Source organism: Hyaena hyaena, unplaced genomic scaffold (genome assembly GCF_003009895.1).
Source record: "Hyaena hyaena isolate Hyena2069 unplaced genomic scaffold, ASM300989v1 scaffold_737, whole genome shotgun sequence".
In the NCBI taxonomy this organism is placed as follows: domain Eukaryota; kingdom Metazoa; phylum Chordata; class Mammalia; order Carnivora; family Hyaenidae; genus Hyaena; species Hyaena hyaena.
In genome coordinates this window covers 641,207-666,761 of record NW_024081368.1, presented here as the reverse complement: position 1 = coordinate 666,761, position 25,555 = coordinate 641,207, and the positions used below count along the sequence as shown (strand labels likewise).

General features: G+C 35.4%; 1 protein-coding gene across 1 annotated transcript in view; it reads right to left on the bottom strand.

Annotated features, from left to right (window-relative positions):
• The window catches only part of VPS13B (vacuolar protein sorting 13 homolog B), a 770,486-nt gene that overhangs the window by 277,708 nt on the left and 467,223 nt on the right, over nt 1-25,555 (bottom strand). The window contains exon 31 of the mRNA XM_039218135.1: nt 12,301-12,504. Within this exon, the coding sequence (XP_039074066.1) occupies nt 12,301-12,504 (204 nt within the window). The remainder of the gene's footprint in view (nt 1-12,300; nt 12,505-25,555) is intronic.

Here is a 25,555-nt window from a genome sequence, read left to right as displayed (position 1 = left end):
GTTTTTTCCCCAAGAGGAACATTACCCGGTGACTTTCTAATGCAATTAAAATAAAATCCAAACTCTTTGGATTTTATATAACTAGAGGCTTTGACCTATAAAGCCATTCATAATGTAGTCTCTTCCCTACCCCAAACTATACCTATTATTCCTTTCCTGTCAGCCAGTCATGACCCTTCAGTGTGCAACACTGATTCACACTCCCAGATCTCTGCTCTGCCAGAATGCTCGAAACAAGCACTCCACGGTTATTTGCACGGAGAGCTCATTCTTGTCATTAGGTATTAGATTAGGTCTTCCCTGAGGCCTCAAGTAAAGAAATTTCCTGCAGGACTTTATCCTTATATACTGCTATATTATTCTCATAGCATTCACGGCTGTGTGAAATTTTGAGAACATGGACTGAACATCCACTACTGTGCCAGGCTCTCTACTAGATGCTGGGAATATAATGGCAAAGTTGGATGTGAGCAGTTCAGTTTAGCAAAAAAAAAAACCCAAAAAAACAAAAAAACAAAAACCCAAAAAAACAAAAAACAAAAAAACCCAACTAAAAATAATCATAAGGTGGGAGAAGTAAATGGTAAGGAAAACACAGACACGTGTCAAAACTTTCAGTAGGGAATCTAATTAACTTGTAAAGACATATGAAATATCTGTGAATAATGCTATAAGAACTACAACCTGATGTGAGGATAATTTTTAAGGGACATTTATTTTTTTTCTTAAATAGTTTATTGTCAAGTTGGTTTCCATGTAACACCCAGTGCTCTTGCCCACAAGTTCCCTCCTCCATGACCATCACTCCCCTTCCCCTCCCCCCCACACCCACATCAGCCCTCAGTTTGTTCTCAGCATTCAAGAATCTCTCATGGTTTGCCTCCCTCCCTCTCCCCCACTACTTTTCCCCTTCTCCCCCATGTTCCTCCTTTAAGTTCCTCCTAATCCTCCTATACGTGCAAACATATGGTATTTGTCCTTCTCTGCCTGACTTATTTTGTTCAGCATAACACCCTCAAGTTCCATCCATGTTGCTACACATGGCCAGATTTCATTCTTTCTCATTGCCATGTAGTGTTCCATTGTATAGATGAGCCACATCTTCTGGATCCATTTGTCCATTGATGGACACTTAGGCTCTTTCCATGTTTTAGCTATTGTTGAGAGGCTGCTATGAACACTGCTATGAACGCTGCTATGAACACTGGGGTACATGTGCCCTTATGCATCGTCACTCCTGTCTCCCTTGGGTAAATTCCTAGCAGTGCTATTGCTGGTTCATAGGGGAATTCTATTGTTAATATTTGAGGAACCTCCACACTGTTTTCCAGAGGGGCTGCACCAGTTTACATTCCACCAACAGTGTAGGAGGGTGCCTGTTTCTCCACATCCTCGCCAGCATCCAGAGTCTCCTGACTTGTTCATTTGAGCCACTATGGCCGGTGTGAGGTGGTATCTCAGTGTGGTTTTGATTTGTATTTCCCTGATGATGCGGGACACTGCGCATCGTTTCATGTGTCTGTTGGCCATCTGGATGTCCTCTTTGGAGAAGTGTCTGTTCATGTCTTCTGCCCATTTCTTCACTGGATTATTTGTTTTTCGGGTGTGGAGTTTGGTGAGTTTCTTATAGATTTTGGATACTAGCCCTTTATCTGATATGTCATTTGCAACTATTTTTTCCCATTCTGTCAGTTGCCTATTAGTTTTATGGATTGTTTCCTTTGCCGTGCAGAAGCTTTTTTCTTGATGAGGTCCCAATAGTTCATGTTTGCTCTTGATTCCCTTGCCTTTGGGGATGTGTCAAGTAAGAAGCTGCTGCGGTGGAGGTCAAGGAGGTTTTTTCCTGTTTTCTCTTCTAGGTTTTTGATGGTTTCCTTTCTCATTTTCAGTTCCTTTATCCATTTTTTGTTTATTTTGGTGTATGGTGTGAGAAAATGATCTAGTTTCATTCTTCTGCATGTTGCTGTCCAGCTCTCCCAACACCATCTGGTAAAGAGGCTGTCTTTTTTCCACTGGATACTCTTTCCTGCCTTGTCAAAGATTAGTTGGCCATACATTTGTGGGTCAAATTCTGAGTTCTCTATTCTATTTCACTGGTCTATGTGTCTGTTTTTGTGCCAATACCTTACTGTCTTGATGATGACAGCTTTGGTGTAGAGTCTAAAGTCTGGGATGGTGATGGCTCCCGTTTTGGTTTTCTTCTTCAATATTACTTTAGCTATTCGGGGTCTTTTGTGGTTACAAACAAATTTTAGGATAGTATGTTCCAGTTTTGAGGAGAATGCTGGTGCAATTTTGATTGGGATTACATTGGATGTGTAGACTGTTTTGGGTAGTAATGACATTTTAACAATATTTATTCTTCAGACCCATGAGAATGGAATGTTTTTCCATTTCTTTGTGTCTTCTTCAATTTCCTTCATAAGTTTTCTATAGTTTTCATCATACAGATCTCTTATATCTTTGGTTAGGTTTATTCCTAAGTATTTTATGGTTTTTGTGCAATTCTGAATGGGATCAGTTTCTTGATTTCTCTTTCTGTTGCTTCATTGTTGGTCTATAAAAATGCAACTGATTTCTGTACTTGATTCTGTACCCTGCAACTTTGCTGAATTCATGGATCAGTTCTAGTAGGCTTCTGGTGGAGTCTGCTGGATTTTCTGTGTAGAGTATCATGTTGTCTGCGAAAAGTGAAAGTTTGACTTCTTTACCAATTCTGATGCCTTTTATTTCTTTTTGTTGTCTGATGGCTGATGCTAGGACTTCCAGCACTATGTTAAACAACAGTGGTGAGAGTGGACATCCCTGTCGTGTTCCTGATCTCAGGGGGAAAGCTCTCAGTTCTTCTCCGTTGAGGATGTTAGCTGAGGGCTTCTCATAGATGGCTTTTATGATGTTTAAGTAAGTTCCTTGTATCCTGACTTTCTCAAGGGTCTTTATTAAGAAGAGATGCTGTATTTTGTCAAATGCTTTTTCTGCATCTATCGACAGGATCATATGGTTTTCATCTTTTCTTTTGTTAATGTGATGTATCACATTGATTTTTGCGAGTACTGAACCAGCCCTGTAATCCAGGAATGAATCACACTTGATCATGGTGAATTCTTTTTATGTGCTGTTGGATTCGATTTGCAAGTATCTTGTTGAGGATTTTTGCACCGGTATTCATCAAGAATATTGGCCTATAGTTCTCTTGAGTCCAGAAGTTTTCCTTTGATTTCTATTTTTTGGAATAGCTTGAGAATATTGGGTATAAAATCTGTTTTAAATGTCTGGTAGAATTCCCCAGGGAAGCCATCTGGCCCAGGGCCCTTATTTGTTGGGAGATTTTTGATAACAGATTTAATTTCTTCACTCGTTATGGATATGTTCAGATTTTCTATCTCTTCCCGTGTGAATTTTGGTTGTGTGTTTAGAAATTTGTCCATTTCTTCTAAGTTGTCCAGTTTGTTGGCATATATGTTTTCATAGTATTCCCTGATAATTGTTTGGATTTCTGAGGGATTGGTGGTAATAAGTCCATTTTCATTCATGATTTTGTCTATTTGGGTGCTCTCTCTTTTCTTTTTGAGAAGCCTGGCTAGAGGTTTGTCAGTTTTGTTAATTTTTCAAAAACCCAACTCTTGGTTTCAATGATCGGTTCAACTGTTTCTTTGGATTCTACACTGTTTATTTCCGCCCTGATTTTTATTATTTCTCTTCTTCTACTGGGTTTAGGGTGCTCTTGTTGGTCTCCTTCTAGTTCTTTTAGGTGCACTGTTAGATTTTGTACTTGCACTTTTTCTAATTTCTTGAAATATGCCTGGAGTGCAACGTACTTTCCTCTTAGGACTGCCTTTGCCACATCCCATAGCGTTTGAATTGTTGTATTTTCACTTTCATTTGTTTCAATATATTTTAAAATTTCTTCTCTAATTGCCTGATTGGTCCATTCGTTCTTTAGTAGGGTGTTCTTTACCCTCCATGTTTTTGGAGGTTTTGCAGACTTCTTGTGGTTGATTTCAAGTTTCATAGCATTGTGATCTGAAAGTGTGCATGGTATGATCTCAATTCTTTTATATTTATTGAGGACTGCTTTATGTAAGGGACATTTAAATAAAATGCTAGCAAAAATTTATTTTGGTAAAATTAAATAACGTTAAAATATTCTCATTCCCTGAAAACAAAAGTTACCATCATCCAAACAAACCAAAACTATGGTTATTATATTTATAATTGAGATCACAAGTTTATGGAAATCACATTTATTTCAGCCTCTAAAAGAAGATCTTATGAGCGTATCTACATTGATATATCAAGAATTCAATTTTACCGAGATGTGCAATTGTCAGTAGCTCTGTTTATAGTTTCCAGTTGTTTGTATCTATAGTGTGCAACTCCTGCATCTAATTCTACTTGATAACTCTTCTTTCAAGGAAAAACTTCAAAATAAAACTTCATGGAGAAGGGAAAGGTCAGGGGGACTGCTGAAAGTTTCTCAAAGGAAAGGACATTAGATATTGAGGATATAAATGGGAATCTACCAAGGGAAAAATGATCAGGGAATATATATTATTTTATTTCATTTTTAAAGCTTTGATAATATGTATTGATATACCATGTGAAGTGCTCACAGAATAATACTGGATAATGTATGAAAGTTATGTGTTATATATATATACTTCAAAAAATGTTTATTTATTTTTTGAGGGGGGAAGAGCGTGCATGTATGGTAGAGGGTGAGAGAGAAGTGAGAGAATCCCAAGCAGGCTCTATGCTGTCAGTACAGGGCCCAAAGTGGGGCTCGATCCTTTAAACCATGAGTTCATGACCTGAGGTGAAATCAAGAGTTGGGCGCTCAACTGACTGAGGTACTCTGGTGCCCCTGTTCATATACTTTTAAGTAAATGTTGATGTAATCTCGTTTGGATCCTTCTCTGAAAAACAAAATGTTGATGGAGGGAAACCTGACTATTTAAGGCTTTGGATCAGTCAGGGAATTCTTATCTATATTCATATATGTAACAATTATGATGTTGGGACCTGTAAGAAGACCACAAATTACCTGACATTATAGACAGTATTAACATCTTATAATATACTATTATGATGATTATATTCAATTCAAATATTTTCTGATTACCAACTCATCTGTCATTAACTATGCTAAAAAGTAAAGAATAAGACTGGCCAAGACAGATCTGTCCTTTTATCTCTATGCTGCCCTTTCAGCTTGCCAAGGGCATCCTTGGCCAGTATGTAAGGAAGAAACATCACCATTCCCCCTCAACACACCTCACAGAACTAATCCCCATGTAAAACACCACCAGTGACTAGATGTGTAACCTGCATATGGCAGACATCAGTATAGGCTCTTTTAGTTCTCAGCACTTCATTTCCTCAGGTTATAAAATAAACTCAGGCATAGTAAAAATGGTTGCAGAGAGAAAAAAAAAAAGTGATTAACTAACAATGAACTTCAGCCCAAGAGTAAGGGGTCAGAGGACTGAGTATAAGAAAAGTAGGTGACTAAGAGGTAGCAAACCTGGGTTCTATACTTAGCTCTACTTTTAAGTGACACAAGGAAAGGAACCTCCTGAAACTTAGTTTCTTGTAGTGGTTTTGTTCTGTAACAACTTGCTAAGAATGGTTCAGAGTTTAGAGAGAAAATTGCACGAGATTTGGAGGGGTAAGTGAAATAAATACTGGCCAATATTCTCTGAAAGTCATGCTTTTTTAAAATACAGTAAAATTCAGATGTGCTGGCAGATTCCAGCTTGTCTTCCCTCTTCTCGGTTCTGTGACTGGCTCTTTTTCCTGACCATTGTCCCTGCAGACTACCAACTGCAGGGTCACCCCAAGAAACAGAGGCAACCCTCCCATGGACTTGCCTACCAGCCTTCAGGGGTCCCTCTAGTGGCTGGACATGGCTGGTGACATGTCTCTTCTTTAGATCCTTAATTCACAGCTTCTTCCACAATTGAGTAAGGCTTATTCCTACAATAAATCCCCTATGCTATAATACTTATAATAGTTCTGCTGCCTTGACTGAATCCTGATGTATTCCCTTAGCTGAAAAATTGGGGTTTTAGGATATCTACATATTTTAAAATGTGATAATTTTTATACATAAATTCCCTTCTTCCCAACATACACCTAGAAACACATTTTGATTGAAGACAGAAGCTGAGTAATGTACTCAGAAGGAATAAATGAAAACCATTACAAAGGTCGTTATTTACTATTGGTCAGGGCAGGGCACAAGTTATACTTCACTGAATATCTTTCTATATCTTTTGCATTTTACCTGTAATCCCTATTGAAAAACAAAAATATAATCATATTAAGGTTCTGTTTATATTTCTATCAAGATTAATCAGCACTACTAAGCTACATCAGGTCTGAAGTCTCGTCTTCATTTGAATCAATATCTCTCAGAAACAGTCACAGCCAACTGATCTGCTAGTTCTACTTACTCGTCCAATCATCCAATCTTTTATTAATTCACTCAAATATTTAATATGTACCTATTATGTGCCAAGCACAATATTACATACTGGGTATTCAGAAGTGATAAAATATGCCACATTTTCATACTCCTAGCCTGTGGTCTACCACTTTCTTAGTTCAGAATAGTCCCTCTCCACCCCTGCCACTCATACTCTGTGGAAACAAATTCAGAAGCTGCACACTATGTGAAACCCTCCCTGACACCCACCTACAGAGTGCATCATTCCTTTAAATGTTCTATTTTGTACCTATGTCAATTTTAGATTTATTGTTTAAGTGTCTATCACATCTATTAGCCCAAGATGTCCTATGTACATGGAATGTATTTATCCTGATTTTGATGTGTGGCTTTTCTGTAATCCTAACCAGCCTATATATACATCTACCACAGTACTTTACTCACTGAACTCTAATAGGTAATTTAACTGTAAACTCTTTGATTGGACACTGGGCCCTGTAAGGGACAGACCTATATCAGAAATTATTTCATTTTATTTCTCTAGTGTAAAAGACATTCCATGGCATATAATGGCTGTTCTAAAGTCTTAATTTTCAACAAGCATGCCAAGACCACTCAATGGGGAATGAAGAGTCTCTTTAACAAATGGTGCTGGGGCAACTGTATGTCCACATGCAAAAGAAGAAAAGTTGAAGTTTTATTTTGTACTATACATAAAAACAAACAAAAACTCCTCAAAATGAATCAACAATCTAGCTAGAAGAGCTCAACCCATAAAACTCATAGTAAAGCATAGGCACAAATCATCAAAAAGAATATAATACCTAGGAATAAACTTAACCAAGGAGGTAAAAGATCTGTACTCTGAAAACTATAAAACACTAATGAAAGAAATTGAAGAAGCTATAAACAAAACTATAAAACACTAAAGAAAGAAATTGAAGAAGCTATAAACAAATGAAAAGATAGTCCAGGCTCATGGATTGGAAGAACGAATATTGTCAAAATGTGCATACTACGCAAAGCAACCTATGGACTCAGTGCAATCCCTATCAAAGTACCAACAGCATTTTTCACAGAACTAGAACAAACAATAACAAAATTTGTTATGAAATCACAAAAGAACCTCAAAAGTCAAAGCAATCTTGAGGAAAAAAGAACAAATCTGTATAGATCACAATTACAGATTTCAAGATATACTACAAAGCTGTAGTAGTCAAATCAGTATGGTGCCAGCAAAAAGACAGACACGCAGATCAATGGAACAGAATAGAAAGCCCAGAAATAAACCCATGCTTATATGGTCAGTTAATCTATGACAAAGGAGGCAAGTATATACAATGGAGATAGTCTCTTCAATAAATGGTGTAGGGAAAATTGAACAGCAACATGCAAAAGAATGAAGCTGGACCACTTTCTGACACTATACACAAAAATAAACTCAAAATGGACCTAAGACATCATAAAAATCCCAGAAGGGAACACTGGCAGTAATCTCTCTGATATCAGCTATAGAAACATTTTTCTAGGTATGTCTCCTAAGGCCAGGGAAATGAAAGCAAAATTAAACTACTGGGATCATGTGAAAAATAAAAAGCTTTTGAATAAGGAAGGAAACCATCAACAAAACAAAAAGGTAACTTACTGAATAGGAGAAGATATTTGCAAATGATATATCCAATAAAGGGTTAATATCCAAACTATATAAAGAAGCTATATAACTCAACAACTCCAGCCACCAAACACAAGCACACACACACACACAAACAAAAAACCCCTCAAACAATCCACTTAAAAAATGGACAGAGGACCTGAAGAGACTTTTCCAAAGAAGACATACAGATGACCAACAGACAGACGAGAACATCAGGAAAATGTTCTGATCAACATCAGGGAAATGCATATAAAGACTACAATGAGATATCACCTCACACCTGTCAGAATGGCTAAAATAAAAAACAAAAGGAATAACAAGTATTGGCAAGGATGTAGAGAAAAAGTTAACCCTTGTACACTGTTGGTGGGAATGTAAATTGGTAAAGCCACTACGAAAAACAGTACAGAGGTCCTCAAAAAATTAAAAATAGAAATACCATATGTTCTAGTAATTCCACTGTGTATTTACTCAAAGAAAAAAACATGAATTCGAAAAAATATATGTTTAATGCAGTATTACTTACAACAGGCAAGATATGGAATCAACCTAAATGTTTAGTGATAGACAAAAGAGTAAGGAAGATGTGATATGTATACACACACACACAAACACACACATGTATACACACAATGGAATATTATGCAGCCATGAAAAGAATGAGATCTTGCCATTTTTAACAACATGGACGGACCTAGAGGGTATTATGCTAAGTGAAATAAGTCAGACTGAGAAAACAAGTATCATATGATTTCACTCTCTTAAAAAAATGAATAAACAAAAAGCAGAATCAGACCTATAAATAGAACTGGTGGTTGCCAGAGGAAAGGTGCTGAGGAGGATGGACAAAATGCATGAAAGGGAGTGGGGGATACAGATACATTACATTCAGTTATAAATCACTGGAATAAAAGGCCCCGCATAGGTGATATAGGCAATGACACTCATAGTGTTGCATGGAGACAGATGGTGGCTACACATGTGGGAGTACAGCATAACATACAGAAAGGCTGAATCACTATGTTGTACACCTGAAACTAGTATAACACTGTGTGTCAGCTATATACAGATTAAAAAAATTTTTAAACACAGGTATAAAACTTCATGACCTTGGATTTGGCAATGGACTCTTAGATCAATTATCAAGATCATTATCAAGATCATTTGTGCAAATATTAAGAAAATGAAAAGATCATTTATAAATTATGTATCAGATAGGGGTTTAGCATCTAGAATAAAAAAAAAATCCTCCAAGTTATCAACACAAAACCAAACAACCCAATTTAAAAGTGGACAAAAGACTTGAATAAACATTTTTTCCAAAGAAGATATAAAAATGGCCACAAAGTTCATGAAGAGCTGCTCAATATCATTAATTATTATGGAAATGCAAATCAAAACCACACCCAATAGGATGGTCACAGTTTAAAAAAAAAAAGGAAAGTAAGTGGTGTTGAGTCTGTGGGGTAACCGGAGCCCTCAAGCATTGCTGGTGAAAATGTGAAATGGTTGAGCTGCTGTGTAAAATAGTTTGGCAGCTCCTCAAAAAAGTTACACATATGACCCTGAAATTCTATTCCCAGATACATATCTCTACTACCCGAAAAGAGGTACTGAAACATGTACTTGTACACAAATGTTCACAGCAATATTATTCATAATAGCTAAGAAGTGGAACATCCCAAATGCCCATCAATAGATGGCACGGATAAACTGTGGTACTAATATACAGTGGAATATTACTGAATGATAAGTAAGAATGAAATACTGACACATGCTACAATGTGGAAAAACCTCCAAAATATTAAGTGAATGAGCCAGACACAAAAAGTCACAATTGTATGATCCCATTTATATGAAATATCCAGATACATAAAACGATGGAAGCAGAAAGCAGATTGGTGTTTTCCAGGGGCCATGGGGAGGGAGAAGGATGAAGAAGAAAACACTTAGTGGGTAAGAGGTTTTACTTTGGGGGTGAAGAAAATGTTTCAGAATGAGACAGAGGTGGTGGTTAAAGACAGTGGTAGTAGTTACACAATACTGTGAAGGTACAAAGTGCCAGTGAAATGTTCATTTTAAACGGTAAATTTGGTTATGTGAAGTACAATTTTTTAAAAATGTTTATTTACTTTTGAGAGAAAGACATTGTGCTAGTAATGGAGGGGCAGAGCAAGAGAGGGGGACACAGAATCAGAAGCAGACTCCAGGCTCTGAGCTGTTAGCACAGAGCCCAACGTGGGGCTTGAACTTGTGAACTGTGAGATCATGATCTGAGCAGAAGTCGGATGCTTAACTGAGCCACCAGGCGCCCCCATTTCAATTCTGTTATTAAAATACACACAGGTACACAAACTCTGTATTTAAATGAATTAAGAAATGATTAGAAGAGATATAGCTGAGTTAAGGAGAGATGGTCATAAAGTTTCCTAGGAAACTAATCCCACCTTCTTTGTTGACAGAACTTGCGGTTCTTAAGATGACCTATAAATTATGTAAGCTGGAAGTTCCTGAATGTGAAAAATGAGTGAAATGGAGGAAAGACTGGGCCCTGGCTGATGTTCACAGATCAGGACCGGTGTCGTGCATGTAAGGTGTGCACCAGATCCACTATGCAGGACCAACTGCTGGGCGTGTTGGCTGCATCCCTCTCCTGAAATGTACCTTGGCCAGCAGTGGGAGATTTGTCACCCAAATTTACACCCCTACTCAGGGGCACATTCAATCACTTGTCACAGAAGGCTATCACAATACATTTTATACTATGGAAAGTCCTTTGTGGTAGGGATAAGCCAAAGGACTGGGTGGTAAAGATCTGTCCTCAGGACCCAGAAAAACTATACAAATAATTAGAATTAAATATGCTAAGTAATATGTTAAGAGCACACAAAAGGGGATCTTTCTGTGTTCTCATGGAAGCTCAGGGGAAGACTTCCCGGAAAATGTGATCTTTATACTCTGAGGCCTGATGAATGATGGGAGTTAAGCAAGTGAACAGGGTGGGTTAAGAGAGTTCCAGCAGAGATCACATACCAAGGCCTATTAGCAAGTGGTAAACCTTATTTTCAGGAAGCTGAACGAAGCTCATTATGAAAAGAGCCACAATCAAATTGGAAAAGAATGTGGGTGCCTGAAGAAGAAGCAGACTACCACTTGGTATTTGGTTTTAGGCACATTATTTACCTTGGTAGGCCTCAGACTCCTCATGTAGAATTAGAGAAAACAATTCATACCTTATAGCATTACTGTTAAAGTTGGTTTAAATAAGTTAGGTAAGTGATAAGCATTTTATAATCTATTATTAAAGTTGTTGCTATTATTAATGCCAAGACATAAATATAGTTTTGGTAGTTTAAGGGCAGAACCCCAAAGCATACAAAAGACATACAACTGCATATTGCAAAAGGCATACAACAATGTTTACACACAATGTTTTAAAGAAATTCAAATAACCACCATGGTGTGTTATAAGCAACAGATATTAGTGAATCTTATAAGCAAACACACACGTGCACACACACACGTGTGCACACACACACACATACATACACCAAACAACGTGAAAAGTGAAAAAATAGAGAACACTCTTTAAAATCACAAAGACTTTCAGGTTTATAATACCTAAAAGCATTTTTACTGCCTAGTATCTTTGTTGTAGCAAACAATTCTACCTAACTCTGATGAGAAACCACGAGTAGTCTTGGTGAGATGCAACTGCTTTCTACAAATGACATTCAGGATTAATTCCTTTAAAAACGTTCTCTGTGAACATAGGTGCTTTTTGCTAAAGTGGACTAAAAAAATAAAGGCAAGCCAGAGCTTCTGTTACTTTTCTCCTCTTATCATCAGAAACAGAAAGGAGAGGCTTAATAATAATCTGTCCTTGAATACAATGGATTTCAAGGAATAATGTGAACGCATCCTCAGCCTGAAATAGTCTTTTATCAAAAGGCAAGCTTTAAAAACAAATGTTGACACAATCTTAAATTTGTAATAATTGTGGTCTAACAGTGGTAGGGTTTAGCAGATTTCCAAGCAAAATCATCAGCTACAATTAGAAAATATATTTTATGTTTGTCATGAAATGCACAAGTGGTACCAAAGCACTTAGGTTGGTCATGCTAAAGATTTTATCACCAACTGTCCTTCTGGTAATGAAATATTAGAAAGCGTAGAAAGTTTCTCAATAATTGCCTACCTGCTGGCCATATTCCACTCCAGGGCTGGATTCTGAGAATTTCTTTCATTCTCTGTTAGCACCCCTCCTGTGCCACTTTCCTTCTCCGGTTTTAGCTGATCCCACTGTGCAGTACCAATATTGATGGACTGCAGATCTATTTGGTATTGTCTATCTTCAATTTCTGATCCAGGATCTCGAAGAATTCCCAAGTTCAAAGCTCTCCTATAAAGGCAATGAAAAAAAGTGAGTAGATGAAATATTCTATTTATTTTGTTCACTAACATAATATCATTATCATTTTTTTCCTTTGGATTACTGATGGATTCACTGGGTTATTCAAGTCTCTGAGGCAGGTATTAGGAAGCTGCCACATAGGAAGACTTGAATGTATACTCGAAACTTACCATGTCCAATACTCTACCCTACAATGATTTTTTTGTATTGTTCCCAGCACTGTATTGTTTTCCTTAATACTTTCACATACATGATTTCAAACCTTGAGATGTTGTGGAGGCTCTATTATTATCTCCTTTTTTACTAAAGAGGAAGCAACTGAGTGAGGTTCAAAGACTTAGCCAAAGGTAGTGAGGTAGTATGGAGCAAACCACAGTTTTTTTCTGACTTAAACCCAGTCTTCTTTCCAATGCTAATCACCTATCTTCCTCAGGCCTTTGATGTCTTGTTAGGAAAGGTGATAGAGCCTTTTTGATCCATTGCACTCTCTTACGCTTTGCCCTTGTCACATAGACTAAACTATTGAGAAGAATATATTGTTTACTGATATAGTGAGGATAACTGACCCATAAAGAGTTGAAACTTTGATCTTACTAGCCCCAATGCTAAGCAAAAGAATAAAATTATCAGTACCATAGAGCTAAATAGAAGGAAGTAAATTGTTAACTTTTTCATAGGGTTTTAGAATGAAAATAGCAAGACAATATGGTAGGCAGTAAAGAACTGTGTTCAGGTTCAGAGGCCAGGTAAACCTAAGTTTGTGTGAGTTTGGGAAATTTTTAGTTTTGTTCTAGCTCGCAAATGCTTTAAACAGAATCATCAAAAGGGAAATAATACAGGGCCCCTATGAAAGTTTCAATCTACATAAAATTTGAAATAATAAAGAGAACAAAAATATTTTTACTAGTACAAATATTGAAAAAATCTACAATTTCAGATATTAGAAAAAATACAATTGAATTAAATACAGCCACTGAACCCTAATGAAATTAGCTGGCAGGGGGTGGTGAGAAGAAAGCATGGGTCGTGGCGTAAAGACTATAAAAATAGAGCGAGAATTTGATTAAGACTAAAAGTAAGCAGTTTGCGTCAGACCATGCATAGAGGCTGGTCAAATACAGATGGAAGGTGGAAGACTACTGAGACTCAAGATGGCAGGTGTGTGTGCCAGTCGCTAGAGAATGGATATAGCATCCGATGGGCCAGGCAAGGTAAGGGCTGATACTAATGAAGAGAGAGGAGCAGGAAGAGAACTGGAATTAACTGAGCAGGCAGTTCAGGTAAGGAGGGATCAGAGAGAGTTCTAGTAGGGAACAGGGAAACAAACAGGCAGAGGCCCAGAAACCACAGCAGGAGCCAGAGAAAGAGATGGATGAATTCTCATGATCTTTAAGGTAAGAGCTGAAGTTGGGTTTTTTTTTTTCTTCTTTTTCTTTTTTCTCTTTTCTAAGTTTGAACATTTGCAATCTAGGAGGAATGGGCAAGCAAAGGAAAATAGCTTAAAATTTTACTTGAACCAAATAATTGCATTAGCAATTGCAAAACCCCATACAATGGACATGAACCTTTTAAATTGCCCTAATGAAGGCAAAGAAAAAAAAGAACAAATGAGGGTGCAGATGGGAGGGAGTAACATTCAGAATATCATGGTTTTGCTAGAATACTCTTCTTTTATTTGAATAGTGGTATAATTCTGCTTCAAGGCCCATCTCAGACTTCACTTTCTATTAACACTTTACTGACCAGCCTTTCTCCAAACTCCCTCTCTCTCAAATTTGTAGTGTTGGGGGTCTCTCTATAAGTACAGTAACATCACAATGACTTGTCAGTTTTTCACAATATACCATAAATTTCTTAAAGTCAGGAACAATTCTATCAAGTCATCAGTAAATGCTACTTCAATTCACTGATTTGAACTGACACAAATCTTGATAAATCTCAACTGGAGAACCTATCTGTCCACAGTAGTAAGAACACAGTGGTTAAACAGTAAACTCTTGATTGAGATGCACATAAATTCAAACATACAGCAAATATCTTGGTTAGTTAGTGTCCTTGCCTATTCCTTAGATTATTATTCCTCAAAGAAAAGTTACATTTCCTTATTTTAAACTAGCCCATGCTTTCTACATTTAAAATAAATTCCCTAAATGTATTTTAAAGGTGACCTAACATACTTGAAGAATCCCTGAAGAAAACATGTTATGAAATACAATCAGTGTAATATTAAAAGACAAAGTAACCCAGCCCAGCATTAATATCAGTCGATTTCCCTTGACACAGGGACAATGTATAATCACAAGATTACAACCACAAAACACTGAATTTCATCAGAGCTTTTCCTGTAGGCTTGACACTCCCCACATTTTTTTTGGTCTTAAATTGAAATATATTCCTCCTATCTGCGGAAAACATGACTTCCCACAGTTTCTTTTCCCTATGCAAATGGTTTGTATAATTAGCAATAGCCAGATGCCTCTATGCATGCTTATTTAAAATACTGAAACTTTCTATAAATCAGGGTTGGAGATTTCATATTTTCTCTTTTTCTTGTTTTTGAAATAAAAGTCTTTATTTTTAACATGATTTGAAAGTTCAATTACCTTAAAAGCCAATTAAAATACCATTTATATCTGAGTTGTAGAAAACAGGATAAGTGAAAGATTCACATGATCTTTACTCTCAGATTTTCCAATGATCATGAGTTTGGAGAAAGTAACTTCTCTGTGTTTTAGTTATGTCAAAATTAAAATTAATACAGAGAAATAAAATATATGACAATAAATTAAACTATTCATAAAAAGGTCCATTATAAATTTTATGCCCATTTCTGAATAGAATCTTAAATAGTTCTGAATATCAAATTACCAACTAATCATAAATGCATCAGCACCAAGACTAAAACAAAGCCTGTTTTCCAAGTTATGTAAAACCATAATGAAAACTCCCAAGATAAATGTTCTTTAGTATTTCCAGGGTCATCTGTTTCCAAAGTAAGGCACCTCAGAAACTCTAAACGAATTGTCAGACTGAAACAACCAGAATGCTTGAAAAAAATTAATTTTTTAAACACCTCTAAGAGTTGGCACAACAAAACAGAAATGTCAAATTTCTCCCACCCCAGACCCCGGTCCAAGCAAAACCAGGGACATTATAAAGAAGCACCTGCCAAAGCCAGCTTTTGGTCTTGGGATTTCTGCTGAATTCTGCACAGACACTGATGTTCTGCTCTGGTAACTGCACAGGAGGAGATTTAAAGCTCAAGGCCCACCCAAGGTGATGAAGCGGCTTAACTGGAGACCCTACAGATAAAGCTGGGGTCACAAAGGGCTACATAAACAGTGAAAGTATGAATTAAAAATGGCCTTCCTAGGGAGCCTCTTGGTGACAGAACAGTTCTGTATTTGACGGAAATGGGGGTTAAAATAATCTACATATGTGATAAAATTGCACAGAACTATATACACATAATCACACAGGAGTACATCTAGAAACTGCTGAATCTGAATACAGCTGTGGATTGTACTGATGTTAATTTCCTGGTTTTGATATTGTGCTATAGTTATGCAGGAAGTTATGTAAGACTTGACATTACAAAACTCCTAGAAGGGGGTGCCTGTGTGGCTCAGTCGGTTAAGTTCCGACTTTGGCTCCTCTCATGGTTTGTGGGTTCAAGCCCCGCATCGGGCTCTGTGCTGACAGCTAGCTCAGAGCCTGGAGACTGTTTCAGATTCTGTGTCTCCCTCTCCCTCTGACCCTCCCCTACTCACACTGTCTCTGTCTCTCTCAGAAATAAATAAAAAAACATTTAAAAAAATTAAAAAAAAACTCATAGAAGAAAACATACGGGGTAAGTTCCTGGGCATCAATTTTGGCAATGATTTCTCGGATTTGATCCCAAAAGCAAAGGCAACTAAAGCAAAAATAAATACATGGGAGTCTATCAAACAAAAAAGCTTATGCTCAGCAAAGAAAAATATCAACAAAATGAAGAGGCAACCTCTGAAATAGGAGAAAATTCTGGAAACCATATATCTGGTAAGGACTTATATCCTAAATAGACAAGGAACTCATACCACTAAATAACAAAAAACCCACAAATAACCAATTTAAAAATGGGCAAAGGATGTGAAATAAACATTCTTCCAAAGACATACAAGTCGCCAACAGGTATATGAAAAGGTGCTCAATTTAGGGCAGTGAAAATACTCTGTATGATAATGTAATTATGGTAATGTGACATACCATACTATACATCTGTCCAAATATATAGAACATATAACACCAAGAGGGAATCCTAACGTAATCCATGGACTTTGGGTGGTTATGATATGTCAGTGTAGGTTCATCAGTTGTAACTATGTACCATGATAGGATGGAGGAATGTCGCTAAAGTCCAAGATTAATAAGCTAAACATAACAAGGCAGAGTAAACTAAAAAAAATAATAGAAGAAAATAAGAATAGAAATTAATGAATATAAAAGAAAGATCAACAAAGCCTAAAATAGACAAACCTCCAGTATTCAAGAAAAAAAAGATAAAGATAACAAGCCTAATAAACTATATTTACAATAAAAAAAAAAACATACAACTATGATGCTGTGGAGATTAAACAGATAAGAGGTTATCAGAAAGACTTCACAATTTATTGTGGAAAAAAGTCTCTCCTCTAACTTATCACCATCCCTAAAGAGATTCTTATCCTTTTCACCATGGGATTTATATAAAGGTTGTCCTCTCATCTCTTCCACCAAATATAATGCTACTTCTCCTTTTATAGCTCTTTTTCTATGTGGAAATGACTACTTTAAAACTATATTCTGACAGTTAAAACTGCTGGTAATGTAATAACCACTGAAAAGCATTTAAATTCTTCCCTATTCCGTGTCTTACTCAAGACTGTCAAAAGTCTTCTCCTATCTAAATAGCCCCATGGCCAATGAGCAAACTTGCATTCATTCATTCATTCATTCATTCAAAGGATAAGTAGTGACCACTGCATGCTAGGCCCAGTGACAGGCCCTAGGGATACTGGGTCCCTGTGTGCTTCCTGCCCTAATCCAGCTTATAGTCTAGTTGGGAATCTACAGGCAATTGCAAAACAGTTAATGCTATAAAAGGTTAGGTATAGAATGCAATTGGAAGCATACAAATGCTTGACCCAGACCTAAGGGCCCAAAAAAGAGAAAGCAATGTTTAAAGGAGTTCAAAAAAATCCCAATCTCATTTCATATAATGAAAAAAATTATTTCAGGCAGAAGAAGCAATAGATTCAAAGGCCCAGAGATGTGAGAGGACAGCATATCCAGACACCTTGAAGATGCTCTGAATGGCTGGCATGGGGAAGTGTGGAAGAAGTAAAACCATAGGCTAGTGAGGCTTCAAGCCAAAGACAGGTCCTTCCCTCACAAAATGTCCGAGAATGCACTAGGCCCAGCCTCGGGGCTGAGATGTGCAGCCCACAGGTCAGGCTGATTAGCAAACTGGCATTTTCTCCTCTGCAAAAAAGTTACAGAATTTAGGCAGTAGTACAGTAGTCAAGAGTAGAGAAAAAACTTACTTTCTCTTTTAACTGTAAGAATTAAGAGAGGTAAGGAGTCTAGCATAGAACCTGCCATATCATAAAAACTTCAGTGTTAGAAAAAATCATCCTACTTTGATTATCTCTTCAGCCTCTGCATAAAATGTTAAGTAAAAGTGAAATGATTACAAAGTGAGAGGAAGAGAGGCTCTCCCAGATAAAGCATGTACGATGATTCTGAAAAAGCAAAAGCCTGAGCAAACAGCACCACTGACCCTCAATTTAATCACTTGAACTGAGTGAATTCTCTCTGAATTTTCTAATTTGATCTGTTTCATCAACTTAAAAACATTTTAATGGCATGCTGGTTAGTTTGTAATAACCGCCCCTGCCCTGCATTTTCTAAGGTAACAAACAATTTATAGTGGAAAGCTAAGGCCAATTAAAAATACAATTGTATCTTTAAAAAACACATTTTCTTTTATTATTTTTTAGTCTCCTACTATATCAAATTCAAGAAACAATATATTCTTGTGCATTTTCTCAATATAAAATTTAAATTACTATTACAAATAATATAGGTAGGCCATTTGGCTTATTCGTTTAGGTTAATATAAAGACCAAATATATTTAAAGAATTAGCTTTACAAGCTAGGTTTGATTTTTCCCTGATAAAAATGAATACAGGGTAATTCTTTCAGACTTAGGTAATAAAATCTAATTTTTCTTTTCAATTATGTGATCCTTATGACCTACTTTCAATTCAAGTCAGAAAACATACAATGGTGCATTGATTTACTTCATTTTCCACAAAGTACTCTCTCAACTTGAAATACTCATCTTTATCTTTTAAACTATAAGATGCCCATTTTGTTTTATGTATACTTAAACCCATTCTAATCATAAAATATTCAAAGTAATTTTTCAATATTAAATATAAAAAAATTCAAAATGTATTCAAATACTGTATTAACTTTAAATAAGTAGTATGAGAACAAAATGTCTTGTGAAAGATGTATATAACTATATCTTTTTTTGAAGGTATAAATACAGGCACAATTTGAAAATAATGTGTTTTCATTTCTCCAAATGCTAGAAATCATTTTACAATTTTTAAAATGAGATTTTCCGTAAGTATATGACTTTATAACTTAAAAATAGCTTGTTAGAAGTGAAAAACAATTAAGGCGGGAAAAAAGAAGTGAAAAAAAATTTGACTGCAAAGCCAAAAGTGAAAATAGATTTGATCCAAGAGAGCTCTGATTTAGTGCACTACATTTTCATAGCATAAGAAACTACAAAATTATAGCAAAGAATTCTAATAAAATGATACTTTACTAAGGAATTCATCATAAGAAAAGAACTTTATAACTTTGGCAAGAAACAAAACGCCGAATATTAATGTCTACCTTACAAAATACAATGAACGTAAGTGTTCATCAATGAATGGATGGATAAATGAATGAATGGATAAAGATGTAATATACACATACACACAATAAAATATTCAACCATTAAAAAAACACACACACACACAAGGAAATCATTTCTGGCAACATGGATAGACCTTGAAGGCATTATATTAAGTGAAATAAATCAAAGAAAAACAAATACTCTGTGATTTCATTTATATGTGCAATCAAAAACAAAGAGGGAGAGATCAGAAAAAGAGATCAGACTTAATGGTTATCAGAGGTAGGGGAGAATTGAAGAACGTGGTCAAAAAACACAAACTTCCAGCTGTAAGATCAATCAGCGTTAAGGACGTCATGTACAACATGACTATAGCTAACACTGCTACATGATCTATAATCCTAATGGTTCTCATCACAAGGAGAAATTTTTTCCTTACTACTTTTTCTTCTTTCTTTTCTTTTTATCGTATATATATGAAAAGATGGATATTAGCTGAATCTAGTGTGACAATCATTTCACAATATATGTAGATCAAATAATCATTCTGTATACATTTTTTATAATATTTTTTTAATGTTTGCTTATTTTTGGGAGAGAGAGAGAGCATGATCAGGGGAAGGGGAGAGAGAGAATCCCAAGCGGGCTCCACAAGGTTGGCATAGAGCCTGACATGGGTTTTGAACTTACAAACCATAAGATTATGGCCTGAGCCAAAATCAAGAGTCAGATGCTTAGCTGACCGAGCCACTTAGGCATCCTATTACACTGTACATCTTAAACTTACAATGATGTGTGTCAATTATTTCTCAAAAAAAAAAAATGGGAAAAAACAATATACATACAAACTTACAGTTATAAGATGAATAAGTAGTTCTGGGGATCTAGTGTACAAAATAACAATGATTGTTAATGGTATATATACTAAGAGAGCAGATCTTAAGAATTTTCATTTAAAAAGGTAACTAAAATGATGTATGTGTTAAGTAGTTTGATTGTGGTAGTATTTTCAAATTATATACATATATCAAATGATCACTTTGTATACCTTAAAATATGCAATTTTTACTTCTCAATTTATCTCAATAAAGCATAGGGAAAACACAATGAAAATACCTTTTTTTTTTTTTACAATGAAAATATCTTAATAAGAAAAGCTTATATTGATTCACTTCCTAATTAAATTTTTTCTGGAAATGTTTGATATCATGAATAGAATCAATTTTTTTTTTTGTCTCAAATTCACATACCTCGAAAAGCTCTACGAACTCTGCTCTCTCTCCTTATTACAGTATTTAAGACCTTTTAGCAATTCAAATCAGGAAAGGGGGTGAGTCAAGATACCCATAACTTCCTTGCCCTTAACACAAAAAGCTGCTTTATTGGCTAAAATGTAGGAGTTATAATTGTAATTGCTTTGCCCTTCCGAAACTCATCTCCCATACCATTTGAACCGTTCAGCAGGTGGTGTAGGAGGATAAACTAAAGTCTGAAATAGTTGGTCAATAATATAATCATAAGGAACCAAAGAAGACTTTAAGTATATAACAGGAAACATAGCTTTAATGTTTTCCTTTTTAAATTGATTTAGTCTGGGTCAGGCCTTTTGTATGTTTACATAAGAAACAGCTCATGTTGAACCATTTATACTGCTCACAGCTGAATAGGCAGATCTTGGGAGTCACTGTAAAGAAATAAAATTCATTACTTACAGCTCAGTTGAGATCTACAAAATGTTAAACAAGCCAGAAAATATGAATGTAAAAAGAAGTAAAATGTATATGCCTTGATTAAATTAAATGTCTCCATTTTTATCACCAAGTCTCCATAATCACAGTAATTTGGAGAATATAAAGAGCAAGGGATGTAAATAGTTGACCATCAGGCTGAGACTTACTGCTGATCTCCATGACCAATGATTTAGGGCAGGAGTTCTCATCCTCAGAATGCAGAAGAATCACCTGGGAGCTTGTTAAAAATGTTAAATTCCCACCTCCAGAAACTGTGGGATTAGGTCTGGACTGGGACTGAAAAATATGCTTTCTCCCTTGTTTGTTTGTTTTAATCTAAATAACCATCCTTATTGATTTTAAAACAAATTTCTAATACAGAGAGTATCACATCTCTTTGGGAACATTGTATCTCTGGTATCTGAAGTGAACGGAGCAAGGAGAAGAACCAGTAAATCCAAGACTATTTCATTTATAAAACAGAAAAATTAATACTTGTCCTGCTTCCTTACAGAGACTTTTAGGGGAAGCATCTCTTCTCTTCAAGGTCAAGATACTGTTAATTCACTTCACCCTGGAAAGCTGGGTCAGTGTCTATTTTCTCATCTCCATGTCTTTAGCCATAGACCTTGACACCTGGTAGGCTTTTAATATATGAAGTTGAATAAATAACAAATATTCTTCTCTGTGCCCTTCACTTCCCTTGGGGCATTTAAGCAATCATTTTTTTTTTTTCTTTTTCTCTCCTATATCTTTATCCTTAAGGCAAAACTATGTTGAAGTAAAAGAGAGAGGTTCTCCCTCAGACCTTTCGTCCTCTCTAGGACGAACCCTTTCTCACATTCCCTTTTACCCAGAAATTTATTTTACTCTCAATATTTCTATTTTTTCACAATTTGTTTTCTCTAACCAAGAACAATCAGGTGCCACCCGTACTCGTCCTCTGAAATTTTCCTGGAAAAGATCCCCAACTGATTTTCTAATTATCAGATCTAATGGGTGACATTTAGTCATTAACTCACGTAACCTTTTTGGGCATTTGACAATTCAAAATGGCAGTGTAGCATGTGGTGAAGAGTACAGACTACACACTTAGTCTACCTAGATGGATGATTCTAGCTCTGTCACAAACCACTGGGTATCTTTGAGCAAACTGAAGTTTCAGTGCTTCGTTATATTCATCTGAAAAGTGAAGTCACTGAAGAAAGTCAAATGAGTTACTTCATGAAAAGTAATATCTGAAACAGAGTAAATGATTTATATATATTGGGAGCTATTATTAAAAAATCTTTCATTATTGAAATTTTCTTCCATGAGCTTGTGTGCTTCCACTCCCTCAACTGTTCTTCTTTAATCCTTTACTAGAGTCTTTCCTTCTGTCTGTCCCTTCAATATTAGTGATTCCTAGGGCTCCATCTTCAGATCTTATCTTTTATATACATTCATTAGCACAACTGATTCACAAATGCCAGTATATGTACTTCTCAATTATACCTCCAATAAAGGAGATAGGTTTCCTAGGACCCTCTTACATTTTCTGGCCCAGCCCATGCTGGGCTGTATGATGAATGACATACATTTGCAAGACAGTTGGCTACCATTAGAGTTTCATGGTCAAAGAAAGTGAAGTATAATTAAACTGTACTAAGAACATGAATTTTACTTTTTAAGATTTCATTTTTAAGTTACCACTATATCCAATGTGGTGCTTGAACTTACAACCCCGAGATCAGAAGTCAACGTGTTCTACCTCACCAAGTCAGCCAGGTGCCACGTCAAGAGCATGAATTTTAATGTCACCATTACATTGCAATTCTGGTTCTGCCACTTACAAGATATATATCTTTGGAGAAGTCAGCTAACTCAGTGAATAACAGTTTCTTCTTTAAGGGGACAGTGGAACCTACATACGTTTTCATGGGGATTAAATATGGCAATTTTAATTAACATGTTTAGTAACCATACATGACACCTGGTTATTGGTATTACAACAATGAATAAGAAAGAGGCACTGGTCTGCTTTCAGACTGAATCCACTGGTCTCACTCACTCTGTATTATAAAATCCAAAAGTACACTGAGGATACAGAGACTTCTTTTTAAATAAATAGGTCCTATAATAATTCCTTGAGTATAAACAGAACATTATGTAAGAGAGGATTTCTCTATAATTCTAGTCTAAGTGATAAACTGAATACTAAAACATTTATCATGTATTTCACATTCTCAAAAGAAAGAAGGGCTTTATAAGAATAAAGGAGCAAAAATAGAGTCATCTAATTATAAAATTATTTTCTAAGAATTTCATACATTTCAAACTAAAATTACTTTTTAATTAATACAAACTTTTTAATAAGCATTTTACATCAACAAATGGTTTATGATGGGACAATAATAAAACTCACCTTTTTTCAATTACATAAATATTAAATGATCATGTGTATAAATCCACAAAATATGACAAAGTAATGACATGACAACAATATTTATCAATTTTTTTTCTTTGAGGGCTAAATCATAGGCAATTTCATTACTATATAACATCCCTCTGAAGTTTCCCAAAATACTCTCGTTGGTTACAAAAATAAGAATCTAGATTTTCAGATTCTATCTTAAGGAAAACCTCAGCTTTGAAGTTTTTGATTTTTCCTTTTCTCCAGCAAACATTTGGACTTGAGCTGGTAAGTGCTCATTTGCTCACAAATGTTATAAATGAGGTGCAGATTTGTAAGATGATTTAAGATACAGAGTACACAGTGTATGGTCAATGTGAAAAGTATATCAAACCATACCAAACTCTGATCACATATGAAATATATTCTAAAGAAATGAATTAACTGAACATGCATGCACTGCACTGAAGAATTGCTGATGTCATCAAAGAACCCATGTATGATCTCAGAGAAATTACTGAGAGACACAGTTGAATATAGAGAAATGGAAATGTTACCTCAATTTTGAAAAAAAAAATGTTTCTGATCTTTAATGACATTGATTATTCATTCTTCAGAAGGTTTCTGAGCACAGAGAATAGAAAGTAATATATATTAAGAGTTATATTAATTAACTAAGAATAAATAAGGACAAACCTATTTCCTTTTTTGGTTATATTACCAGGATGGCACTGAGAAAACAACATCACTATTATAAAACTTAACATTATAAAGATGTGCAAATGACTAAATTTAGATACTTTTATCCTCTGTCCCCATCTCTCTCTACCCCTCTACTGCTCGTACTCTCTCAAAAATAAAAAATTAACATAAAAAATATATTGCAGGAATACAGACTTGACAGAAAACATAGTAAAATAGATTTAGAGCTGCCTTAGTACCAGATCCAAATAATAACTATTTAAAGTTTCTAATAACATGACAGAGGATTTGGCTCAATTCAATAGTTTTTATCACTAATTTTAATGAATTCATATAAATCAGTTTTATCAAATTTTCAAATGACCAAGTTGGGAAGTTCAACTAATAATAATGACTGAGAGCATTCAGGATTCCATAGCATCTCAAAATATTGGAATAAAGTCAAAACTAATAAGATGAAATTTAAGAGGAACAAAGGTAAAATTCCATACATAGGCTCAAATAGCCAACTCTGTAAGTATAGGATGTGAAAGAAATTGCTTGACAACACTTCACACACATACACACACAAAACAACAACAAATGTAAGCCTAGAAAAGTTAGTTTGGCTTATAAGAGAGAACAGTAGTAACAAAACCATTGTCAAATGCCATAGTAGCCTTTTAACTTTTAAATAGCATAACATACATTACACACTACGAGGTTTCACAGGATTAGGCAGTATCTTCCTTATTACACTAATAAAGTTGTACAATTCTTAAATACTACTCAATAATTTTCAAACATTAAGTTTTACAATGAATCGATTTTATTTGCATAACTTCAATTCAAATAATATACAATAATTCCTTGACAACATGAGATCCAAGAGGTTTTTTTAGAATGTTAGTATATTACAGGTGTACTCACATAAAATCTGCAGAAATTTCTAAAAAAATGCAGGTACCTGGCATAAAAGTAAGCTTCATTTATATATCAGAGTCCAGAGTAGCCTGATTAAGCAATGTATTTTACTACAATTCCCACATAGGTGTCTTTCAAAAGCTGTCAATTTAGTAAAATCCTGTATTCTTTAGGTTTCTTTAAATTTCCTTACTTGAGGCTTCTAAAGATGGTAATATAATAAACAGATGAAATTTATAATGTGTCCTTCTTAAAGAGACAGATTTCCTACTCGCTTCTAATGGTTGTACAACTTATCTCTGGCAACATTCCTGATTTATGATTCTTCTATAAGATATATCTTTGGCTACAAACCAACTCCTATCACATAAATCACG